Source organism: Passer domesticus, chromosome 4, assembly GCF_036417665.1.
Source record: "Passer domesticus isolate bPasDom1 chromosome 4, bPasDom1.hap1, whole genome shotgun sequence".
In the NCBI taxonomy this organism is placed as follows: domain Eukaryota; kingdom Metazoa; phylum Chordata; class Aves; order Passeriformes; family Passeridae; genus Passer; species Passer domesticus.
Genome location: NC_087477.1, coordinates 83,963,698 through 83,982,665, shown reverse-complemented (window position 1 = coordinate 83,982,665; position 18,968 = coordinate 83,963,698). Strand labels below are relative to the sequence as shown.

The 18,968-nt window shown below is 57.6% G+C and overlaps 1 protein-coding gene and 1 long non-coding RNA gene across 4 annotated transcripts in view; one reads left to right on the top strand and one right to left on the bottom strand.

Annotated features, from left to right (window-relative positions):
- LOC135299783 (GDNF family receptor alpha-4) overlaps positions 1-17,308 on the bottom strand; it is a 73,691-nt gene extending 56,383 nt beyond the window's left edge. Inside the window, exon 1 of the mRNA XM_064419195.1 lies at positions 16,857-17,308. Coding sequence (XP_064275265.1) covers positions 16,857-17,055 — 199 coding nt within the window. The 5' untranslated portion in view covers positions 17,056-17,308. The remainder of the gene's footprint in view (positions 1-16,856) is intronic.
- LOC135299782 (uncharacterized) lies at positions 1,697-5,610 on the top strand. 3 transcript variants are annotated; one of them, XR_010361674.1, is made up of 3 exons: positions 1,697-2,163; positions 4,784-4,913; positions 5,065-5,610. It is a non-coding gene; the product is annotated as an uncharacterized LOC135299782 (long non-coding RNA). The 3 variants fall into 3 exon arrangements; XR_010361673.1 differs by lacking the exon at positions 1,697-2,163 and adding an exon at positions 3,982-4,054; XR_010361672.1 differs by lacking the exon at positions 1,697-2,163 and adding an exon at positions 3,998-4,083.
- Positions 17,309-18,968: the final 1,660 nt, after the last annotated feature.

Here is an 18,968-nt window from a genome sequence, read left to right as displayed (position 1 = left end):
TTCCTATTCACGTTTGCTGGCTGCTGCCCCGTTGTAACTTGGCCTCAGAGTGTGCCCGGGGTGCTGAGAAGCAGTGAGGAACAGGGAGCAGTGAGGAATGGGGAGCAGTGAGGAATGGCCAGCTCCGGGTGGGAAGTGTTCCTCTGGAGGCTGAGCGCAGCCCCGTGCTGCTGAGCTCTGGGGTTTTACTGCATGCCCACACAAAACCAGCCTGGCCAGCATCTCTGCCTCTGGGCTGAGAGAAACACAGACCATTGAATGGTTTGAGTTTAAAGGGCATCTAGTCCCCCCCTCCAATGAGCAGGGACATCTCCAACAACATCAGCTTGGTCAGAGCCCCGTCCAACCTGCCTTGAGCATTTTTAGGGATGGGGCAGGCACAGCTTCTCTGGGCACCCTGTTGCACACTGCTCCTAGCTCTGTGGGCTGTTGCACCTGCACAGAAGTGGCTTTGGCTTCACCCCACGTGTAGCTGTGCCTGGCCTGGGCCACGTGGGTGTGCCTGAGGTGGTGACAGCCACGTACTCGTGTGTCCCCACTGGGAACGTGCTCTACGCTCAGGATGCTTTGGCATTAATGTGTAAATTAAAGCACGACTGCAATAATAGTCAAAAGGGAGCCCAAAAGAGAACAGCGAAGATTGATTATGTGCATATTTTAAGTGCTTTGTGACTGTGAATGTTTATCTGAAAAATAAGAGTGAACGAGATGCACTAACTCTACAAATAAAAATAATAAAGGGAAATACATCTATTTTATTATTAAATTATAGATTAAAATAAGAAACAAGGGGGAATATAGAAACATATATCTCTTTGTGGAGGCTTTCTATAACAATCATCATAAAATAACACAGCAGTACCTGACAGCTTAAATAAAGACAGGAGCTGAGGCTCCTATCTACACATTTATCTCCTCTGATCCAGACAGGGTAAAGAGGCATAAAAGGCTGGGATAATAACATCTTCCCTGCACACCAGCTCCCAAACGATAGGCAGATTTTATACTCGGTTACTCCACATAATGTCAACATTGTTAGAAAACAAAAGCACCATGAAGGAACATCTTTTTCCCTCCTTCTCTTTCACCCTTTTTTCCCTGTGATCTATCACTCTGATTTCTGTGTAACGCACAGAGGGGCAGATCAGAAGCTCTGTGCGCTGGATTTGTGGGGCAGCAGGACAAGGAATGAGGGAAGGGGCACTGAGGTTCAGATGGGAGCACACCACTCAAACTCGGGGAGCAGAGAAAGCACCAGGCAGGTCCCCTGATCCCTGTCCCTTCCCTGTGCGAGGTCCCAGGAGCTGCAGGAGCCAGCTCTGGAGCCCTCCTGCCCCCCACAACGTGGGATGGACAGAGCTGTGTCCCCGTGTCCCTCCCAAGCCAGCAGCCGGGGCAGGCACACGCTGGCCTGGGGCTGGAGCTGACACAGAGCCCTGGGACAGCCAGGTGCCCCCTGCTCTCCAAGCTCTGTCACTGAGAGGGACTCAAACCCTGGGGGCTTCTCCCTGAGCCTGCTCTTTCCCCAGTTCCCCTCCCCACCCAGAGTCTCCTGCTGCCCCAGAGCGACTCTCCCACAGCCTGGGCACATCCAAGGTGACACCACAGCAAGAAAATACAGCCTGGGGAGCTCCTGCAACAAGCCACCCACACTCCTAAGAACAAACACTCACCTGGTGCTGCAGCACACGTCACAGTTGAGATGGCCATGATACTCAGAGTGTCACCACAGAATTCCAGAACGCTTCACCCCACACACAGTAACACCATGTCACCTCAGAAGGCTGCCAGCATCTGCCCTTCTTGTTCTCCAGCCCAGCCTTTTATCCCCTCACGTTCATGCCCTGCACCTGTGTGCCCTCTGTTCCCTGTGTGGTTGCCCAGCACACCTGGGCACGCCATGGCTGTCAGTGCTGCTCACCTGTCCTGCACAGCTGCACCCACTGGGGACGGGGCTCATCCCACTCCCAGCCACCACAGACTGTGTGCCTACAGCCTGGCACAAAACAAGAGCACTCTGAAAGCAGCTGGATTTCCACATCTCCTTCCACACACACCTTTCCTGCTCTGAACTAACCCTTCCCACAGTGGGGAGCACGAGGAGCTCATTCCCATTTCCAAAGCTTGTAGGATCTGAACTTCTTCTGAAACTTATCAAACAAGGTTGGCTGGGGCTTGGAGCAACCTGGGCTGGTGGAAGGTGTCCCTGCCTGTGGCAGGAGGTGGAAGATGAGCTTTATCCCTTCCACCCCAAACCATTCCATCAATCTACGATTCTGTCTGACCAGCCCAGGGGCTCAAAACCTACTGGGGGGGACAGACTGACATACACAAGATTCATTTTCTAAGGAAGACACAGTTGGAAGAACAACACAATTAAATTGTTTGCCTTTAGTGGATCAATGTGTGAATTCTTACCAGCCTGAAGGGTTTTCTCCAAGGACACCTATATTTGCCCAGCTGGTTTGTTATGAGAATACAGAGTTCTTGGCACTTACTTGAGGAGAGGGGGAAAACATCTCGGCAGCAGCAACCCGTGTTTTTTTGTAAACATTCACTTTTGAGTCCCAGGATAATGGAAGGTGACAACAGGAGTGGCTGTCCAGGCTGGATGTGGAGCCAGCCCCTCGGGGAGGGCAGCTCCAAACTCCTGCCTGGCCAGCTCCATCCCCGGGAGAGCAGGGCCAGGGCTGGGGCAGAGGTCTGCCTGGCAGGGGTACACTGGTGTGAGGTGCCCAGGCTGGGTGTGAGGTGCCCAGGCTGCCCTGGGGCACAGCGGCAGCCAGCTCACCCCTGCAGCCTCAGGCAGAGCTCAGGGCTCGCCCAGACCCAGCTCCAGCCCTGAGCCTCTCCTGGCTGCACATCCAGTGGCACTGGGACTGAGCAGCACCACCTTCCCTCGGGACCTTCCGCACCAGTTTGGGATGTACTGGGGAGAGGGGAAGAGCTGTGGCCAGCCCTGGACTCCCAGAGGCGCAGGCAGCAGGGTGACCCCCTGCCTGGTGACACTGTTGCTGTCCCCAAGGCCACACTGGCCCCTTGTTTAACTCCTGGTGCACCCAGTTCCTGCAGATCCCTCACAGCCACGCACTGGTTACTGCTCATGCCTGTGACTCACAGCTCTGAAAAAATTCATTGAGCCTCAAGGATAACTCAAACTGAGACCCTGCAATTTCTTTTTCCATCATAAATGAGAAAGAAAAATAGCCTAAACATTTCACTCCTAATACTCAAAACTTTTTCCTCCAGTGCTTCACGCTGTTGCTGTCTCTCCTCCCGTCCCTGTCTCACAGCAGTGTGACTAATCCTCTTCTTCCCCCGGCACTGTTACCTTGAAGGTATTTATAGAGTGTGATCATGTTCTCTCCCGTGCCATTCTTCCCCGCTCAGCATGGATAAACCAGGCACCCCGGGCACCTCTCACGTGCCTTCCCTTGCTCCGCGAGGCCGTGCCCACTGCAGGGCAGGCCGGGAGAGGCTCTGCCTGCCCAGGGCAGGGCAGGGCTACAGGGGCTCTGCTGGGAGCTGCTGCTGGCCTGGCACCTGGCCTGGCACCCAGCCTGGCACCCAGCATGGAACCCAGCATGGAGCCCAGCCTGGCATCCGGCCTGGCACCCAGCATGGAACCCAGCCTGGCACCTGGCCTGGAACCCAGCCTGGCATCTGGCCTGGCATCCGGCCTGGCACCCAGCATGGAACCCAGCATGGAACCCAGCATGGCCCGGCCTGGCACCCAGCCTGGCACCTGGCCTGGCACCCAGCATGGCACCCAGCATGGAACCCAGCATGGCACCCAGCATGGAACCCAGCATGGCACCCAGCATGGAGCCCAGCCTGGCATCCGGCCTGGCACCCAGCCTGGCACTCAGCATGGCACCCAGCATGGAACCCAGCATGGCACCCAGCATGGAACCCAGCATGGCCCGGCCTGGCACCCAGCCTGGCAGCCAGCCTGCCTGCTCCATAACCCACCAGGGCCATGCTCTGCTCTGTGCCAGCTCCTGCCACGGCCAGGGCTCTGCCCTGGGCTGCAGCAGCAGGGAGGGAGGTGGATGTGAGCTGAAGGGGATTGAACAAACACGGGTGTGCAGCAGGCTCTGGGGCTGCCCGAGCAGCGGGCAGGGCTGGCAGGGGCAGGGCTGCAGGGGCAGGGCTGGCATGGGCAGGGCATGGGCAGGGCTGGCAGGAGCAGGGCTGGCAGGGGCAGGGCTGCAGGAGCAGGGCTGGCATGGGCAGGGCATGGGCAGGGCTGGCAGGAGCAGGGCTGGAAGGGGCAGGGCTGGCAGGGGCAGGGCTGCAGAGGCAGGGCAGGGACAGGGCTGGCAGGGACAGGGCTGGCAGGGACAGGGCTGCAGGGGCAGGGCTGGCAGGGGCAGGGTGGCCCCAGTGCCCTGCCTCGCCTCTGAGCCCAGGAAAGCGCAGGTGCAGTGACGCAGAGCTGCCCACCCAGGCTGTTGAACTGTGCCTCCTGCCAGGCACAGCAACCCCTCAGACACGGGCTGGGAACGGCCCTTGGCTCCTGAGCAGTGCAGCACAGGACTGGCTGGTCAAACGCTCCTGGTTCTGCCTCACAAGAATTCCCCTGCTTTAAAAAGATCCTGATTTTACATCTGGATGAATTTGCATCATTGTCCAAAACTGAGAGAGCCAGAGCCAGATGCTGCAGTTCCTCATCCCATGGGACAGACAAACAGTGCAGATTAAACACTTCTGGGGGAGTTCACTGGATTTCTTCTTGCTATTTGGGTTCAATTCCTGATTGTTAGTTTGTTTTTTTGCTCAGGGACTTCAACAGGTGGGACAAGCAATTCCCAAGGCTCCAAATGCTCCTGGGCTCTGGGTGGCCTCTGTGACCACCAGAAGAGATACCAACTCCACGCAGTCCCAACCACCATCAGGACTGGAGCCACCAGGTCTGTGAAACAGAAACTTCTCACTGGATTTCTTTCTTTCTCTTTTAACCAAGGAAAAGTATGTTCCCTGGGGAAATCTGGGCTTTGCAAGTAGAAAAACCAAACGCTAAATAATGTTTTAGTCTCATTTTCTTTATCTTTTGTTTTTAAGTTGTATAGACTGAAATGATGGGTCCTTGACTTCTCCCTCCTGCATCAGCTGCTCCTTGGAGGACCATGAGAACTTGGTGGCTTCAGCTGGGTTCATCTCACTGGTCAAGGAAGAGCCAGAGGTGTCACTGGGACTGGCTCGGTAGTGCTGGGAGGTAACACCAACCTGCAGAGAGGAGCAGTGTCCCTCCAGCTTCTCCTCCCAGGTGAAAACCAGGTGGGATGAAACCCATTTTCTGCAGCCTCTGGGACCATCCCTGTCTGGTGTGTGGGCAGGGGACACGTGAGAGACAGATTCCATTTCTCTTCCTGTCCAAGGTCCCTCTGGGAAGACCATTTTCTGTTTTCTTAATAAAAGCAGATAAAACAGAAGAGGAACATCTGCGGCTTCATTTTAGTCCTCATTTTTCTTCCCCTGGAATTATACTTAATAAGCATTTCATTTTCCACTTGCTATCTTTTATTTCAAATTTTACTGTTCCTGATCTGTCACTGTTGTTCAAAAGTCAAACTGTACCAAAAGCCCAATATTTTTCTGGGAAATGAGCTTCTGCTTTCCAGCTTGCTCTTCCACCAGAGGCTGTCACATTTCCCCCTCCACGGCTGATCCCCTGTGGGGCTGAGCTCTCAGCAGAGCAAGGCAGGATCCCTGTTCTCCAAGCATCCCCCGGGATGGGGGAAGGAAGGTTTTCAGAGATTTCACTTGACCTTGGTCCAGCCTGAGCGCAGAGACAGAGCTCAGTGGGTTCTGTGCTCTTCACAGGGGCAGGGGCTGCTGGAAGTCACCTTGTTCCTGATCCCAGCTTGGAGTTTGCTGCTGGCCACAAACACAAATATCCCGGGTCAAACACTCCTGGTTCTGCCTCACAAGAATTCCCCTACTTTAAAAAGGTCCTGATTTTACACCTGGATGAATTTGCATCATTATCCAAAACCTGAGAGAGCCAGAGCCAGATGCTGCAGTTCCTCATCCTATGAGACAGACAAACACTGCAGATCAAACACTTCTGAGGGAGTTCACTGGATTTCTTCTTGCTGTTTGGGTTTTTTTTAAATTCCTGTTTGTTAGTTTGTTTTTTGCTCCAGCCCCTCCATTATGATCAAAACTTACTGGTAATGCAATAGCATCTAATGAACTCAATTAGCGATCCGGGCCCCTGGAGTCAGGCACTTAATTACCATCAGGCTTTCCAGCACACATTAAGGGTTGCCCTGGCTGGTCTGTGGGGAGCAGGAATGAGGCAACACCAGGAGAGGGAAAGTGCACTGGGCCCAGGAAGGTGGAACTCTGCTGCTGCTTCTCCTGGGATGTGTGCCCACACCCCACAGTGACAGATGGCCCCGAGCTGTCACCCCACCTGCAGAGAATCACATCCCCTGGGCAGAAGGGAAGTGCAGCCCTCGGGGCTCCCCTGGATCCAGAGGGGCTCTCAGACCTTCATCCTGCACGCTGCTCCTGCCAGCTCCTGAGCTCCTGTCACCACGGGAGGCTCCATCTGCACCTCCTGGCACCTCAGGAGCCTCTTCTCTCCCACATCCCACCTCCAGAGCAGGACCTGCTCAGACCTTCTCCTCTGTTCCCAAATCTCCTGGCCCTGATGGAGAGCTCTTGTAGTGCATGTTCAGCAAAGTTCCCAAAACAGCAGGAGAGCCTCTAAAGCTCCATCCTACAGGAGGTTTCTCATCTCAGGACATTTCCTTTTGAATCACGAAAAGGAGACAAGACTTCTGACTGGATAGGGAAAATCAGCATGTTCCCAGGGAATGGGGCACCTAAACACTTCTGGGGAGTTCCCCAGGGCAGCAATTCTGGTTTAAGGTTTGCTAATTCTCCAAAGCCTGACAAGTCCTGCAGTGATCCCATCAGCCCTCTTAGGGGAAACTGGCTCTCCTCCCTTTGGGTAATTTGAAATCAAAGCTTTTATTAATAGAACCATGGAATCTTTTAGGTTAGGAAACACCTCTGGGATCACAGAGTGCAACCATTTCAGTTTCTCCTGCAGCAGTTCCCTGCCAGGCAGCAGACAAAAGGTGCGAGCCCACAGTGTTGCCCAAATTTGGGGCGCTCAGGGTGAGGTGTCAGAGCCACAGCATCTGAAGATATTACATTCTGCTCTGAAGGTATTACATTCCTCACACACTCGAGCTCCTCCTCATGCCAGCTCCTCGTGGAGACACCTCTGTCATGTTACCTGAAGGTTTTGTGGGCTCTGAGCACCACGACCCCCGAGCACTCTCCCCACACTGAAGGCAAGCTCTGTGCTCCCCCAGGGACTGTCCCTGTGACAGCAGCCCAAGGTGAGCAGTTTGTCTCTCAAGCAGCCTCGCTGGGTTATGTTCTCTTACCAAGAGGAAGAAACAAGACAAATGTCTTGGAAGGGGAGAAAAATGTACCGTGAAATTGCTGTAACTCGTGTCAAATCAACTAACCTTGCAAGGAGAGTGAACTCCTCAGCAGGCAGGAAACACTTGAGCACACTCAGCCTCACCCAGGGCTCACACAAACAGCTCCAACGCCTTGGGCTCTTCCCAAACCCTATAATTCAGCGTGCAGCTCTGCTCCCTCCCCGCTCGCAGACACCACGTCCTCACCTGCACTGCCTTACAGAGGGCTCCAGGGGCTTCTGTCACCTCCAGCCTGTGACAGCCCCTGGAGGGGCCCTGTGCTGCTCACAGCAGCCCCCAGGGAAGCTGCAGAGCGCTGCAGGAGCCAGCTGCAGGCTGCAGGGGCTGGGGCTGCAGGGCTGGGGTCCCTGGCTCGGGCAGCTTATCGCCCTGCACACCAGGAGGGACAGCACCGGGGAGACTGGGACTGAGCCAAAAGCTGCTTATCCAGAGCCAGAGCGGGTCCCTGAGGAGCTGTGAGCCTCTCTGGATCTCCTTGCTGGAGCAGCTCTGAGGCGGGGGGCGGGCTGGCTGCAGGACAAACCATTGCAGCTGCAGCCAGGCTGTGGGGTGCAGGCCAGACAGCAGTGATGGGGACACAGGGCACCCAGCCAGGGAACGTGGGGGGATTGGCCTGGAAGGGACCTTAAAGCCCATCCCATTCCACCCCTGCCACCTTCCCTAGACTGAGCAAGGGACAGAAAGACATGCAAGCTGCCATCACCATGCAGGTGAGGCTTTGGGGGATCCAATTAGAGCATCAGGAGGAAAAAAATAAAGCAAAATGTTCAATAAAGGCTGCAGCAGTTAAATAAGGTGGAGGTGACACTTAGGGGGATCCAGTTTGGGCAGCAGGAGGGAAAAAAAAAAGAGCAAAGTGTTCAATAAAGACTGCAACAGTAAAAGAAGATGAATTGAGAAATTCAAACCCCTTTATGATTGATTTGACTGTTTATGTAAAATTCTCACGGACAGGACCACATGAACTCTGCAGAGTGGTGGCCCAGACATTGTGTTTGCTCAAAACAAGAATTCACAGCCACGTTCCAAGTGAAGGCTCCCTTCCCACGAGGCTGTGGCTGCCCTGCATTTCCTTTGCTCTGATTAATCGAGGAGGATGGGATTTCCCAGGAGGCACCAGCCAGCCTCATTTGATGCGAAGCTCGAGGCAAAGACTGATTATTTTGCAGAGATGGAGTTCACTCCAGCACCTCTTTAGGCACCCTGGAGCTCTCTCAGGACCTGTCCTGGGCACTTGCTGGGCCCAGTTCAGCTCTGAGGCTCCAGACACCTCAGGTCTCACAGGGCTCCCCGGGCTGCTCCTGCTGACTGCCTGGAGCTGAACTCCTCCCTGGGCACTTCCAGCCCTCCTGGGCTGGCAGCCACGGGCAGCTGGGGTCCCTGGAGGAGAGGAGAGGAGAGCTGATCCCCTGAGCAGCGTGGGACAGCAGCATGCAGGTGGGGTCTAACCAAATGATGTGCCTGCCTTCTTTTCATTGTACAAGTAACAGGAGGCGAGGAGGGAAAACCCAGCAGCCGCTCAAGTCTTAGCTCTCAGCCCGTTAGCATCTGGAGCTGCTTAAGCTCCCATCCCAAAGTGCACTGCCACCCCCTTGGGGGAACAAAGAGATGGCTGAGCTTGGAGGTGTTTGAAAGATGAGCAATTTGATCCTCCTTTTGGAAGAAGCACGAAAAAACCTGTCCCATTCCTCTCCCCTCAAAAGCCAGCTGCCTGCACTTGTGTGTCAGAGCAGCCTCGGAGCCATATGTCACCAGCAGAGGGGGAGGGCTGCAATAACTCTGCCAGAGCCCTGGGAGGGGACAGGTATCACAGACAGGCCTTGCCAGTTGGATTCTATAAATCAGAGCCACAGCCCAACTGTTCTTACTGCATCCTTCATGCAAACTGCTTTCCAGATGGATTTGCATAGAAAGAGAAAAACAGAGTCCCAGAATCATTTAAACTGGAAAAGCCCTCTAAATTGGAACAGACCACTGAGTCCAACCATTCCCCAGCACTGCCAAGGCCACCACTGCCCCTGTTCCCAAGTGCCACAGCCACAGGGCTCTGAAATCCCCCAGGGATGGGGACTCCACCCCTGCCCTTTCCATGAGGAATGTCCCCAGTGCCCACCCTGAGGCTCCCCTGAGGCCGTTCCCTCTGCTCCTGTCCCTGTTCCCTGGAGCAGAGCCCGACCCCCCGGCTGTCCCCTCCTGGCAGGAGCTGTGCAGAGCCACAAGGGCACCCCTGTGCTTGGAGGGGACACCTGTGGAGGAAGGAGATGGACTCACATGAAGGGAGATGAGACGTGAGAGTGACAGGACATGGCCAGAGCAGTTCTGAGCTGGGGAGTATTTATCCAACACCACAGGACACAGGGGAGAGCTGTTCCCATGAGGACACTGGGGCAGTGAGGTTTGTTCTGTCCCTCTGGGGTCACCCAGCCCTTCCAGCCACCTGCAGCAGGCAGCTGAACCCCGTGCCAGGGGGCAGAGCAGGGATGAGCCGGCTCTGAGGACAGCAGGATGGGGGTGAGCAGGACCCCATCCCCAAGGGCAGGGACAAATGTGCCACTGCTGAGGGACTGAAGGGCCCCAAGAGATCTGCAGCTGGGGCAGGACTTCTCACCACAGAGTCACTGAACAGTTTGGGCTGGAAGGGACCTTTTAAAGTTCATTTAATCAAAAATCCCTGTCATGGACTGGATGGAGTTGAAAGGAACTTTTCAGGAGCAGAGACATCTCCCACTAGGCCAGGCTGCTCACAGCCCCATCCAGCCTCAGCTCGAATGCTTCCAGAGGTGGGGCCTCCAGCACTCCCAGGGAGATGCAGGGAGATGCCTGGCAATATCCACGAGGCCCACAGCCTGTCTCAGCACCCACCAAGCTCACTCCAGCTCAGCCAGAGCCAGCTGTGCATGCCCTGGTACCAGCCCCAGCTCCTGGACGACTCACGGGTGATTCCAGTGTGATGTGACCTTCCTGCACACTCATTTACCTTCCTTGTGGCACTCCCAGGTTCTCCTTGCCCAGGAGAAATGGTGGCTTCACCTCTGAACCCTCCTTGCCCTGTGTGAGACAGCCCTGGGTCCCTGTCCCCCACAGCACCCCTGCCCACGGGCTGGGCTCTGCTCCCTCTCCACCTGCAGGGAATCATCCATCCCTGGCTCCATTCCCCACCACCTCCTCAGCCTCGCCCTCTCAGCCTGGAGGGTCCAGCCTGCTTTCCCAGGGATCCAGCCTGCTTTCCCAGGAGCCAGCCTCCTTTCCCATGGATTCAGCCTCTTTTCCCATGGATTCAGCCTCTTTTCCCATGGATTCAGCCTGCTTTCCCATAGATCCAGCCTCCTTTCCCAGGATCCAGCCTCCTTTCCCATAGATCCAGCCTCCTTTCCCAGGGATCCAGCCTCCTTTCCCAGGATCCAGCCTCCTTTCCCAGGATCCAGCCTCCTTTCCCATAGATCCAGCCTCCTTTCCCAGGGATCCAGCCTGCTTTCCCAGGATCCAGCCTCCTTTCCCATAGATCCAGCCTGCTTTCCCAGGATCCAGCCTCCTTTCCCATAGATCCAGCCTCCTTTCCCAGGATCCAGCCTCCTTTCCCATAGATCTAGTCTCCTTTCCAGGGATCCAACCTCCTTTCCCAGGATCCAGCCTCCTTTCCCATAGATCCAGTCTCCTTTCCCAGGATCCAGCCTCCTTTCCCATAGATCCAGCCTCCTTTCCCATAGATCCAGTCTCCTTTCCCAGGATCCAGCCTCCTTTCCCATAGATCCAGCCTCCTTTCCCAGGATCCAGCCTGCTTTCCCAGGATCCAGCCTCCTTTCCCATAGATCCAGCCTCCTTTCCCAGGATCCAGCCTCCTTTCCCAGGATCCAGCCTGCTTTCCCAGGATCCAGCCTGCTTTCCAGAGATCCAGCCTGCTTTCCAGGAATCCAGGCTGTTTTCCCATGGATCCAGCCTCCTTTCCCAGGGATCCAGGCTCCTTTCCCAGGATCCAGCCTGCTTTCCCAGGATCCAGCCTGCTTTCCAGAGATCCAGCCTGCTTTCCAGGAATCCAGGCTGTTTTCCCATGGATCCAGCCTCCTTTCCCAGGGATCCAGGCTCCTTTCCCAGGATCCAGCCTGCCTTCCCAGGATCCAGCCTGCTTTCCCAGGATCCAGGCTCCTTTCCCAGGATCCAGGCTGCTTTCCAGGGATCCAGCCTCCTTTCCCAGGATCCAGCCTGCTTTCCCAGGGATCCAGGCTCCTTTCCCAGGATCCAGCCTCCTTTCCCAGGGATCCAGGCTGTTTTCCTATGGATCCAGCCTCCTTTCCCATAGATCCAGCCTCCTTTCCCAGGATCCAGCCTCCTTTCCCAGGATCCAGCCTGCTTTCCCAGGATCCAGCCTCCTTTCCCAGGATCCAGCCTGCTTTCCCTGGATCCAGCCTCCTTTCCCAGGGATCCAGCCTCCTTTCCCAGGACCCAGCCTGCTTTCCATAGATCCAGCCTCCTTTCCCAGGATCCAGCCTGCTTTCCCAGGATCCAGCCTCCTTTCCCATAGATCCAGCCTCCTTTCCCAGGATCCAGCCTCCTTTCCCAGGATCCAGCCTGCTTTCCCAGGATCCAGCCTCCTTTCCCAGGATCCAGCCTGCTTTCCCTGGATCCAGCCTCCTTTCCCAGGGATCCAGCCTCCTTTCCCAGGACCCAGCCTGCTTTCCAGAGATCCAGCCTCCTTTCCCAGGATCCAGCCTCCTTTCCCAGGATCCAGCCTGCTTTCCCAGGGATCCAGGCTCCTTTCCCAGGATCCAGCCTCCTTTCCCAGGGATCCAGGCTGTTTTCCTATGGATCCAGCCTCCTTTCCCAGGGATCCAGCCTGCTTTCCAGGGATCCAGCCTGCTTTCCCATGGATCCATCCTCCTTTCCCAGGGGTCCAGCCCCCCCGAGCCCCGCTGGGATGCAGCAGAGGGAGGAAGGCAGGGGCTCAGGTGGGTGAGCTCTGCCCAGCCCTGCCCCTCGGCCCTGCAGGCATGGGGGCACTGCCAGGAGGTGCTGCCAGGGGGGATTCTGACAGATGCTTTCAAAACAAGGGAGCTGTACTGAGCTGAAGATTGACAGGAACAAGCTTCCCATAGTTTTGTTCCTTTTTATTTTTTCAGTGAAATGTGTTCTTCTGAAAAAATTCTTCTAGCAGGAGAACTGCCTTTCAATTTGTCCTCTCTCACTTTTGGGTTGAGAAGAAAGAGGTCATTTATATATATTTTAAGGAAGCAAAAGGAATATAAAGTCCACTAGAGGGAAAAAGAAATCATGAATATCTTGGAGCAAGGTATTTTTATCAAAAGGTGGCAAACTTTAGAGACATTAGAAGTCATGTTTTAAAATGACCAAGTGGTGAGTTATAAAACTGAACAAGTCTTGTGTGAAAATGATGAAGGGAATTTCAGGCACAATAGAAATCATCTGTGAAAATTGCCAGGAGAGCAGGGAAGACATTTCTGTCTCCAAAAGCAAAATAAAATGCTATTCACAGTAATTCATACTAATTATTAGCCTTAAGTAGTACTAATTTTTACCCAGCAATAATTACTATTTAAGGCTGCAGAGCTCTGGAAAAAATATTTTCTGGGTGTGGTAAGGTCCTTGCAGAGGAATCTGCACAGCATTTTGTGGGCAGCCTGTTGAGGAAGAAGTTTTATTTCTCCTGTGCACCAACACGGACAGACATAATTATCACATTCCTTGATGCAAATAACGGATTGCTCCTGTCAGAACTGACAAAGCCACTAATCTGAGGAGAGTTTCCCTCTCACACACACACAGATGCATTTTTCAAGAGATTTTTTCTGCCCTTCCCGTGGGATCTGAGTTCCCAAAGCAGTGAAGATCCGCCAGATGATCCCTGTCTGATGGGATCTGTGAGGAGCCTGTGGCAAACAGGGAATCCTGCAAGGGACCAGCCAGGGAAAGCTGCAGCAGGAATAATCCCTGGAGCCCCCTGGAGCTCCTGCCTCCTCCCGCCAGGGCCAGAGCTGACTCCTGCTCCCACAGCAAACTCCAGCTGTGCCCAGCACCCATTCTCACCTCAGCCCAGGGTCCTGTCAGTGCAGAGTGTCCTGAGAGCCGGCAGCTCCCTGGGGCTGCTCACAGTGCAGCCCAGCGTCCTTGTCGAATTATCACACTCTCTATGCAACTCCATCAGTGCTTCCTGGAGCCCTGATTCTCCAAAGTCTCCCTGCCAGCCCCACCACTGCCCCGTGGGTGGGATTTCTATCCAAGTAAATAGCAGGGCACACGACAGCAGCCACGAGCTTGCCCAATGCCATGTCCTGGTCCCCAGGGGTGGCACGGTGCTCCTGCTCTGTCCTTGCACTGCCAGAGCCGTGTCCTGGTCCCCAGGGGTGGCACGGTGCTCCTGCTCTGTCCCCAAACTGCCACCAGTGTGGCTGCTGGGGGACAGCTCAGGGAGCTGATCTGGCTGAAAAGCAGCTGAGGAAAATGAGAACATTGTTCAGTTCTGCAAGTGGCCTGCTCCAGGCCACCCTGTGTGCTTGTGCCAGCAGGAACCTGCATCTCCATGCAGGCTGGCTGATGGTGACAGTGCCTTTAGCAGAGCCCTCATCTCACCAAGAACTGCCTCCTGCAGCCAGGATCATCCCAAAAATTCCAGAGGGGACACACCAAAAGTGAGGAGCTCGCATTGCAGCCCACAGGGTGCACAGCCAGTGGGGATGAAGCTGGGAATTGCCAGGCTGGTGCCTGCCCTCTCCAGCCCTGGATCCCTGCAGGGAATCTCCCTGGCACATCTCCATGTCCATCCACACAAACATCCCAAAAATACCTAGGGAAAAGGCTGAGGGTGTCCAGGAGCAGCTGCTGGGGTGGTGCTGTGCCTGCAGGGGTCAAATGCCAGTCCAGGGGTGAAAAGGTCCCTCTGGAGACCCCAGGACCAGAAGGGCAAAGGGTGAATAGCAGCGGATGGCTTTGCTCTGGCTTGGAGCAGAGGTGACAAGTGTATCCCTGACACCTGTCCCCTATTCCCAGCGGCACTGCCGACAATGGGACCGGCCATTTGCTCATTTCTCTAAGCCCACTTTCTCCAGAGAAATCGATCAGCCCACCAGTCAGCCATCAGGCAGTCAATCAGTGAGGCAGCCAATGCGAGCCGCCTGGAAAGCGGCTCCCGCAGGGACCGGGACTGGCACCCGAGCCCCGAGAGCCTCAGGGGGGGAGGCTGAGCCCAGCCCAGCCCGGGCACGGCCCCTGCCCCGGGATGGAGCGGCCATCCAGCCGGGCCGGGCCCGCTCCCGGGCTGTCCCAGCCCCCGGGGCACAGCGGGCCCTGCCTGGGCACGGTCAGACCCTGCTGGGGCCGGACGGACCCCCCACCCACCTTTGGGACTGGGAAGAGTTGCTGCTGCTGACATCTAGTGACAGGGAGAGCCGGCACGGGGAGACACCTGGAGCTCCGGGAGAGCCTCCCCACCGCGGGAGAACCCACTCGGTCCTGCCTGGGCTCGGTCCTGCCGGGGCTCGGTCCTGCCGGGGCTCGGTCCTGCCCAGAGCTCGGTCCTGCCCGGGCTCGGTCCTGCCCGGGCTCGGTCCTGCCCAGAGCTCGGTCCTGCCCGGGCTCGGTCCTGCCGGGGCTCGGTCCTGCCGGGGCTCGGTCCTGCCCAGAGCTCGGTCCTGCCCGGGCTCTGTCCTGCCCGGGCTCGGTCCTGCCGGGGCTCGGTCCTGCCCAGAGCTCGGTCCTGCCCAGAGCCCCGGTCCTGCCCGGGCTCGGTCCTGCCCAGAGCTCGGTCCTGCCCGGGCTCGGTCCTGCCCGGGCTCGGTCCTGCCCACTCCTGCCCAGGAGCTCTCTTCTGCCCAGGAGTTCTCGGTCCTGCCCAGAGCTCGGTTCTCCCCAGGGGCTCGGTTCTCCCCAGGAGCGGGGCTCCAGCGGGGTGCGGGCCGTGCAGGGAGCGAGTGCCGGGCGCCCCACGATGTCTCAGCCACTTGCAGTCACCCCAAGACCTTTTCCTCCTGCAGGGGCACCCGAAGAGAACAGGCGCGTCCCGTTCCCAGCCTCCCCGCAGCCCTTCCTGGTCTGTTTAAGCACAGGCTCAATGTTGGCTCTGGTGCCCCCCCCGGGAGGGGACAAAATGACCCACGGGGAGGAGCCGGGGTGGCACCCGGGCAGTCCCAGCCGCTGCCGGGGGCTGCAGCCCCTTCACCCACGTCCCCTCCGTGCCAGGGACGCGGCAGCCCCGGGATCCGAGCAGGAGGAGCGGCCGCTCCGGGCTGAGCGGAGGCTGCGAGCGGGATGCTCAAAGCCCCGGAGCTGCAGCCACATCCCCGCGGGCCCGGGGCGCTCCCAGCCAGGCCAGGGGACGAGGGCTGCCTTTAGCGCTCCGCAGGGATGGAGGGAACACCTGGGGTCCCCACTCCCTGCTCTCGGTGCAGGAACAAAGCTCTGAGGACAGCTGGGTCCGGGGGCTGTGAGGGAATCTCAGCAGGGACCACCGAGGCAGCCCGGCACACGCGCGGCTCGCCGGGGCTGTGACAGAGCGGGGACAGAGCTGGGGCTGCCACCCGCACGGACCTGCCCCAGCCCGGCACGGACCTGCCCCAGCCCGGCACGGACCTGCCCCAGCCCCGCACGGACCTGCCCCAGCCCTGCACGGACCTGCCCCAGCCCCGCACGGACCTGCCCCAGCCCGGCACGGACCTGCCCCAGCCCCGCACGGACCTGCCCCAGCCCCGCACGGACCTGCCCCAGCCCGGCACGGACCTGCCCCAGCCCCGCACGGACCTGCCCCAGCCCCGCAACACCTGCCCCAGCCCGGCACGGACCTGCCCCAGCCCTGCACGGACCTGCCCCAGCCCCGCACGGACCTGCCCCAGCCCTGCACGGACCTGCCCCAGCCCTGCACACACCTGCCCCAGCCCGGCACGGACCTGCCCCAGCCCCGCACGGACCTGCCCCAGCCCCGCAGCTGCCCGCCCCGCACGCCGGGGCATTCCCGGCGCTCTGCAAATCCTCCTGCCCGCTCGCAGCACAGCCCCTGTGCCCCGGGAAGCGCCCGAACCCGCGGGCACATCTGGCACCTCCGCGGCAAGCAGGGCATCCGAAAGGACAGCAGCGAGCCCAGCGCGCGGGTCCGGAGCGCAGGAGGCGGCAGAAAGCCGATGGATGGGCACGGAGCCGTGGAACGGCTCGGGCTGGAAAGGACCCTCACGAGCATCTCGTTCCGAGCGCCCTGCCTCGGGCAGCGGCACCTTCCCCGAGCGGCTCCCAGCCCGTCCAGCCGGGCTCGGTGATGCCACCCGGGCTCATCGCCGCTCCGGGAGCGCTGGGGAGCGGAGATCTCCCCGCCCGGGGTGCCCGAAATGCCCCCGCCAGCGATCCCGGCACAAAGTTGCGCCCCCGCCGCCCCCGCGCCGCGCTACTCACCCAGGAGGATCAGGGTGCAGAAGCAGAGGACGCCCCTCATCCTCCCGCTCGGCTCGGCTCGGACCCCCGGCCCGGCCCGGCGCGGCTCGGCGCGGCTCGGCGGAGCCGGAGGATGCGCGGAGGGCTGGGCAGGGCGGAGGGAGGGAGGCGGCCCCGCGGCCCGGCCCGGCCCCCCCGGCCCGCTCCAAGCCCGGGTCATGCCCGCGGCCGCGCCGGGCTGCGCGCCCCCCGCGCCATGCTCCGCGGAGGGGCCGCCGGGGTGGGCACGGCTATTGCAGGAGCATTGATTATTTAATGTGCCTTTCTTCTCACTATAATATTTTCCTTGTTGTTTTTTTTTTTCCCCCTCCTTGTGGTGTGTTTTTGTGTTTTGCTTTCTCCCTCGTGTCTCGGCAGCGGGACTCGCGGCGGGCACAGCTCCGCCGTGCCCGAGCTCCGGGCAGCCCCGCCGCCTCGCCCGGCCCGGGGAGGGGCCTGGCCCGGCCCCCGCCTCCCGCTCCGCGCCCCGCAGCCCCGGGCGGGGGTCCTGCCGCGATCCACTGCACCCGGCTCCTGGCCGTGGCCCTGCCGCCCTGCCAGCCCGGGCTGGCTTCTTCCTCACCCGCTGCCCTCCGGCAGGGTCCCGGCGTCTCTGCCCTCCTCCCAGCCCTCCCAGTCGGATGGAAGCACCGGACCCATCGCATTGGAGACGTGTCCTGCTCCCGACTGCTGCTGGCAGTGACACTGCCCTGAAGATTCGGGCCGTGTCCTCCCCCCGTCCCGGCCACGGCACCTTCCATAGTCCCCTGCATGTGATGACCTCCCAGTTCTCCTCCAAAAGCCTCTGTAATTCGGGGGATGTGCAGGGCCCCACACCTCCTTCCCCGCGGTGCTCTGGTCCCTCGCCACCATTCCCTGGTGCTTCCCCCAGCTCTGATCCCCACAGCCCAGCAGGTGACCCTGGCTTGGGGAGCCGAGCAGCACAGCCTGCCTCCTTAATCTTTATGATTATGATGAGTGAGCATCATTTTTCACTACCTCCATTTCATGCATGGAGTACCTGAGACACAAAATGTGAAGTGACATCCTCAGGTTCCCCAGTAATTAACTGACCGATGGAGGAGGGACAGCCTTGTTCCCAGCCAGGGTGCTGTGCTGCTCCTAACACAGCCCCCTTCCCTTCCCTTCCCTTCCCTTCCCTTCCCTTCCCTTCCCTTCCCTTCCCTTCCCTTCCCTTCCCTTCCCTTCCCTTCCCTTCCCTTCCCTTCCCTTCCCTTCCCTTCCCTTCCCTTCCCTTCCCTTCCCTTCCCTTCCCTTCCCTTCCCTTCCCTTCCCTTCCCTTCCCTGGCTCCCTGGATGCTTCAGGGGGTGACCAGGACACTGTTCCCACAGGCAGTGCTTTTGGATATTTGCAGAGAGAGCTTTTTCCCACTGCTGGCTCAGATCTTTTCACTGAACAGGTATTTAAATGCTCTGGGAAGTTTTTTTTTTTTTGTTTTTTTTTTTGTTTTTTTTTTTTCTGCTGGAGCTGTTCAGGGTTCTTAACTTGCATTTCCTCGTGGCATCACCTCATTAATCCTTCCTGCAAAGGAACTGCACACTTTTATTTTTCAGGAGTAAAACAGAGAAGGGAAATAATTCATACAGCCATTTGTAGGTGTTATACATCAAACAGAAAAAGTCAAGAAAGTACTTTTTATTTTCTTTTTTCCTTTTTTTAGTTCCCGCTTGGAAAATCAAAAGGCAAGTGTGATCCTTGGCCTTCCTCCCCGGCCTTCCTCTCCTTTTGAAAGCTTCTACCATGTTCCAGTCTGGAACTATCCACTTAACAGGTTTCCTAGTCCTCTGCCAGAATTGAAAAGTTGTAAATACATGAGTGTCTCTAGCAACTGTATTTCACACCCAAAATGAGCATTTCCTGACCTGCTCAGTGGGGAAAAAGAAAGTGTTAATAAAGCCTCATTTGGAGTAAAAAACATTGCTCTGGAGCTGGGTTTTTTGATTTCTGTAAGAAGAATATGATTATGTTTAAGCAAATTTCAAGCTGAAATTGCACTGAGCTGCAGTAGAAACATCAACTGGGAAACTGGGGAAATGATTGGATTTCTCTGCTTATTATTATTTTTAATTATT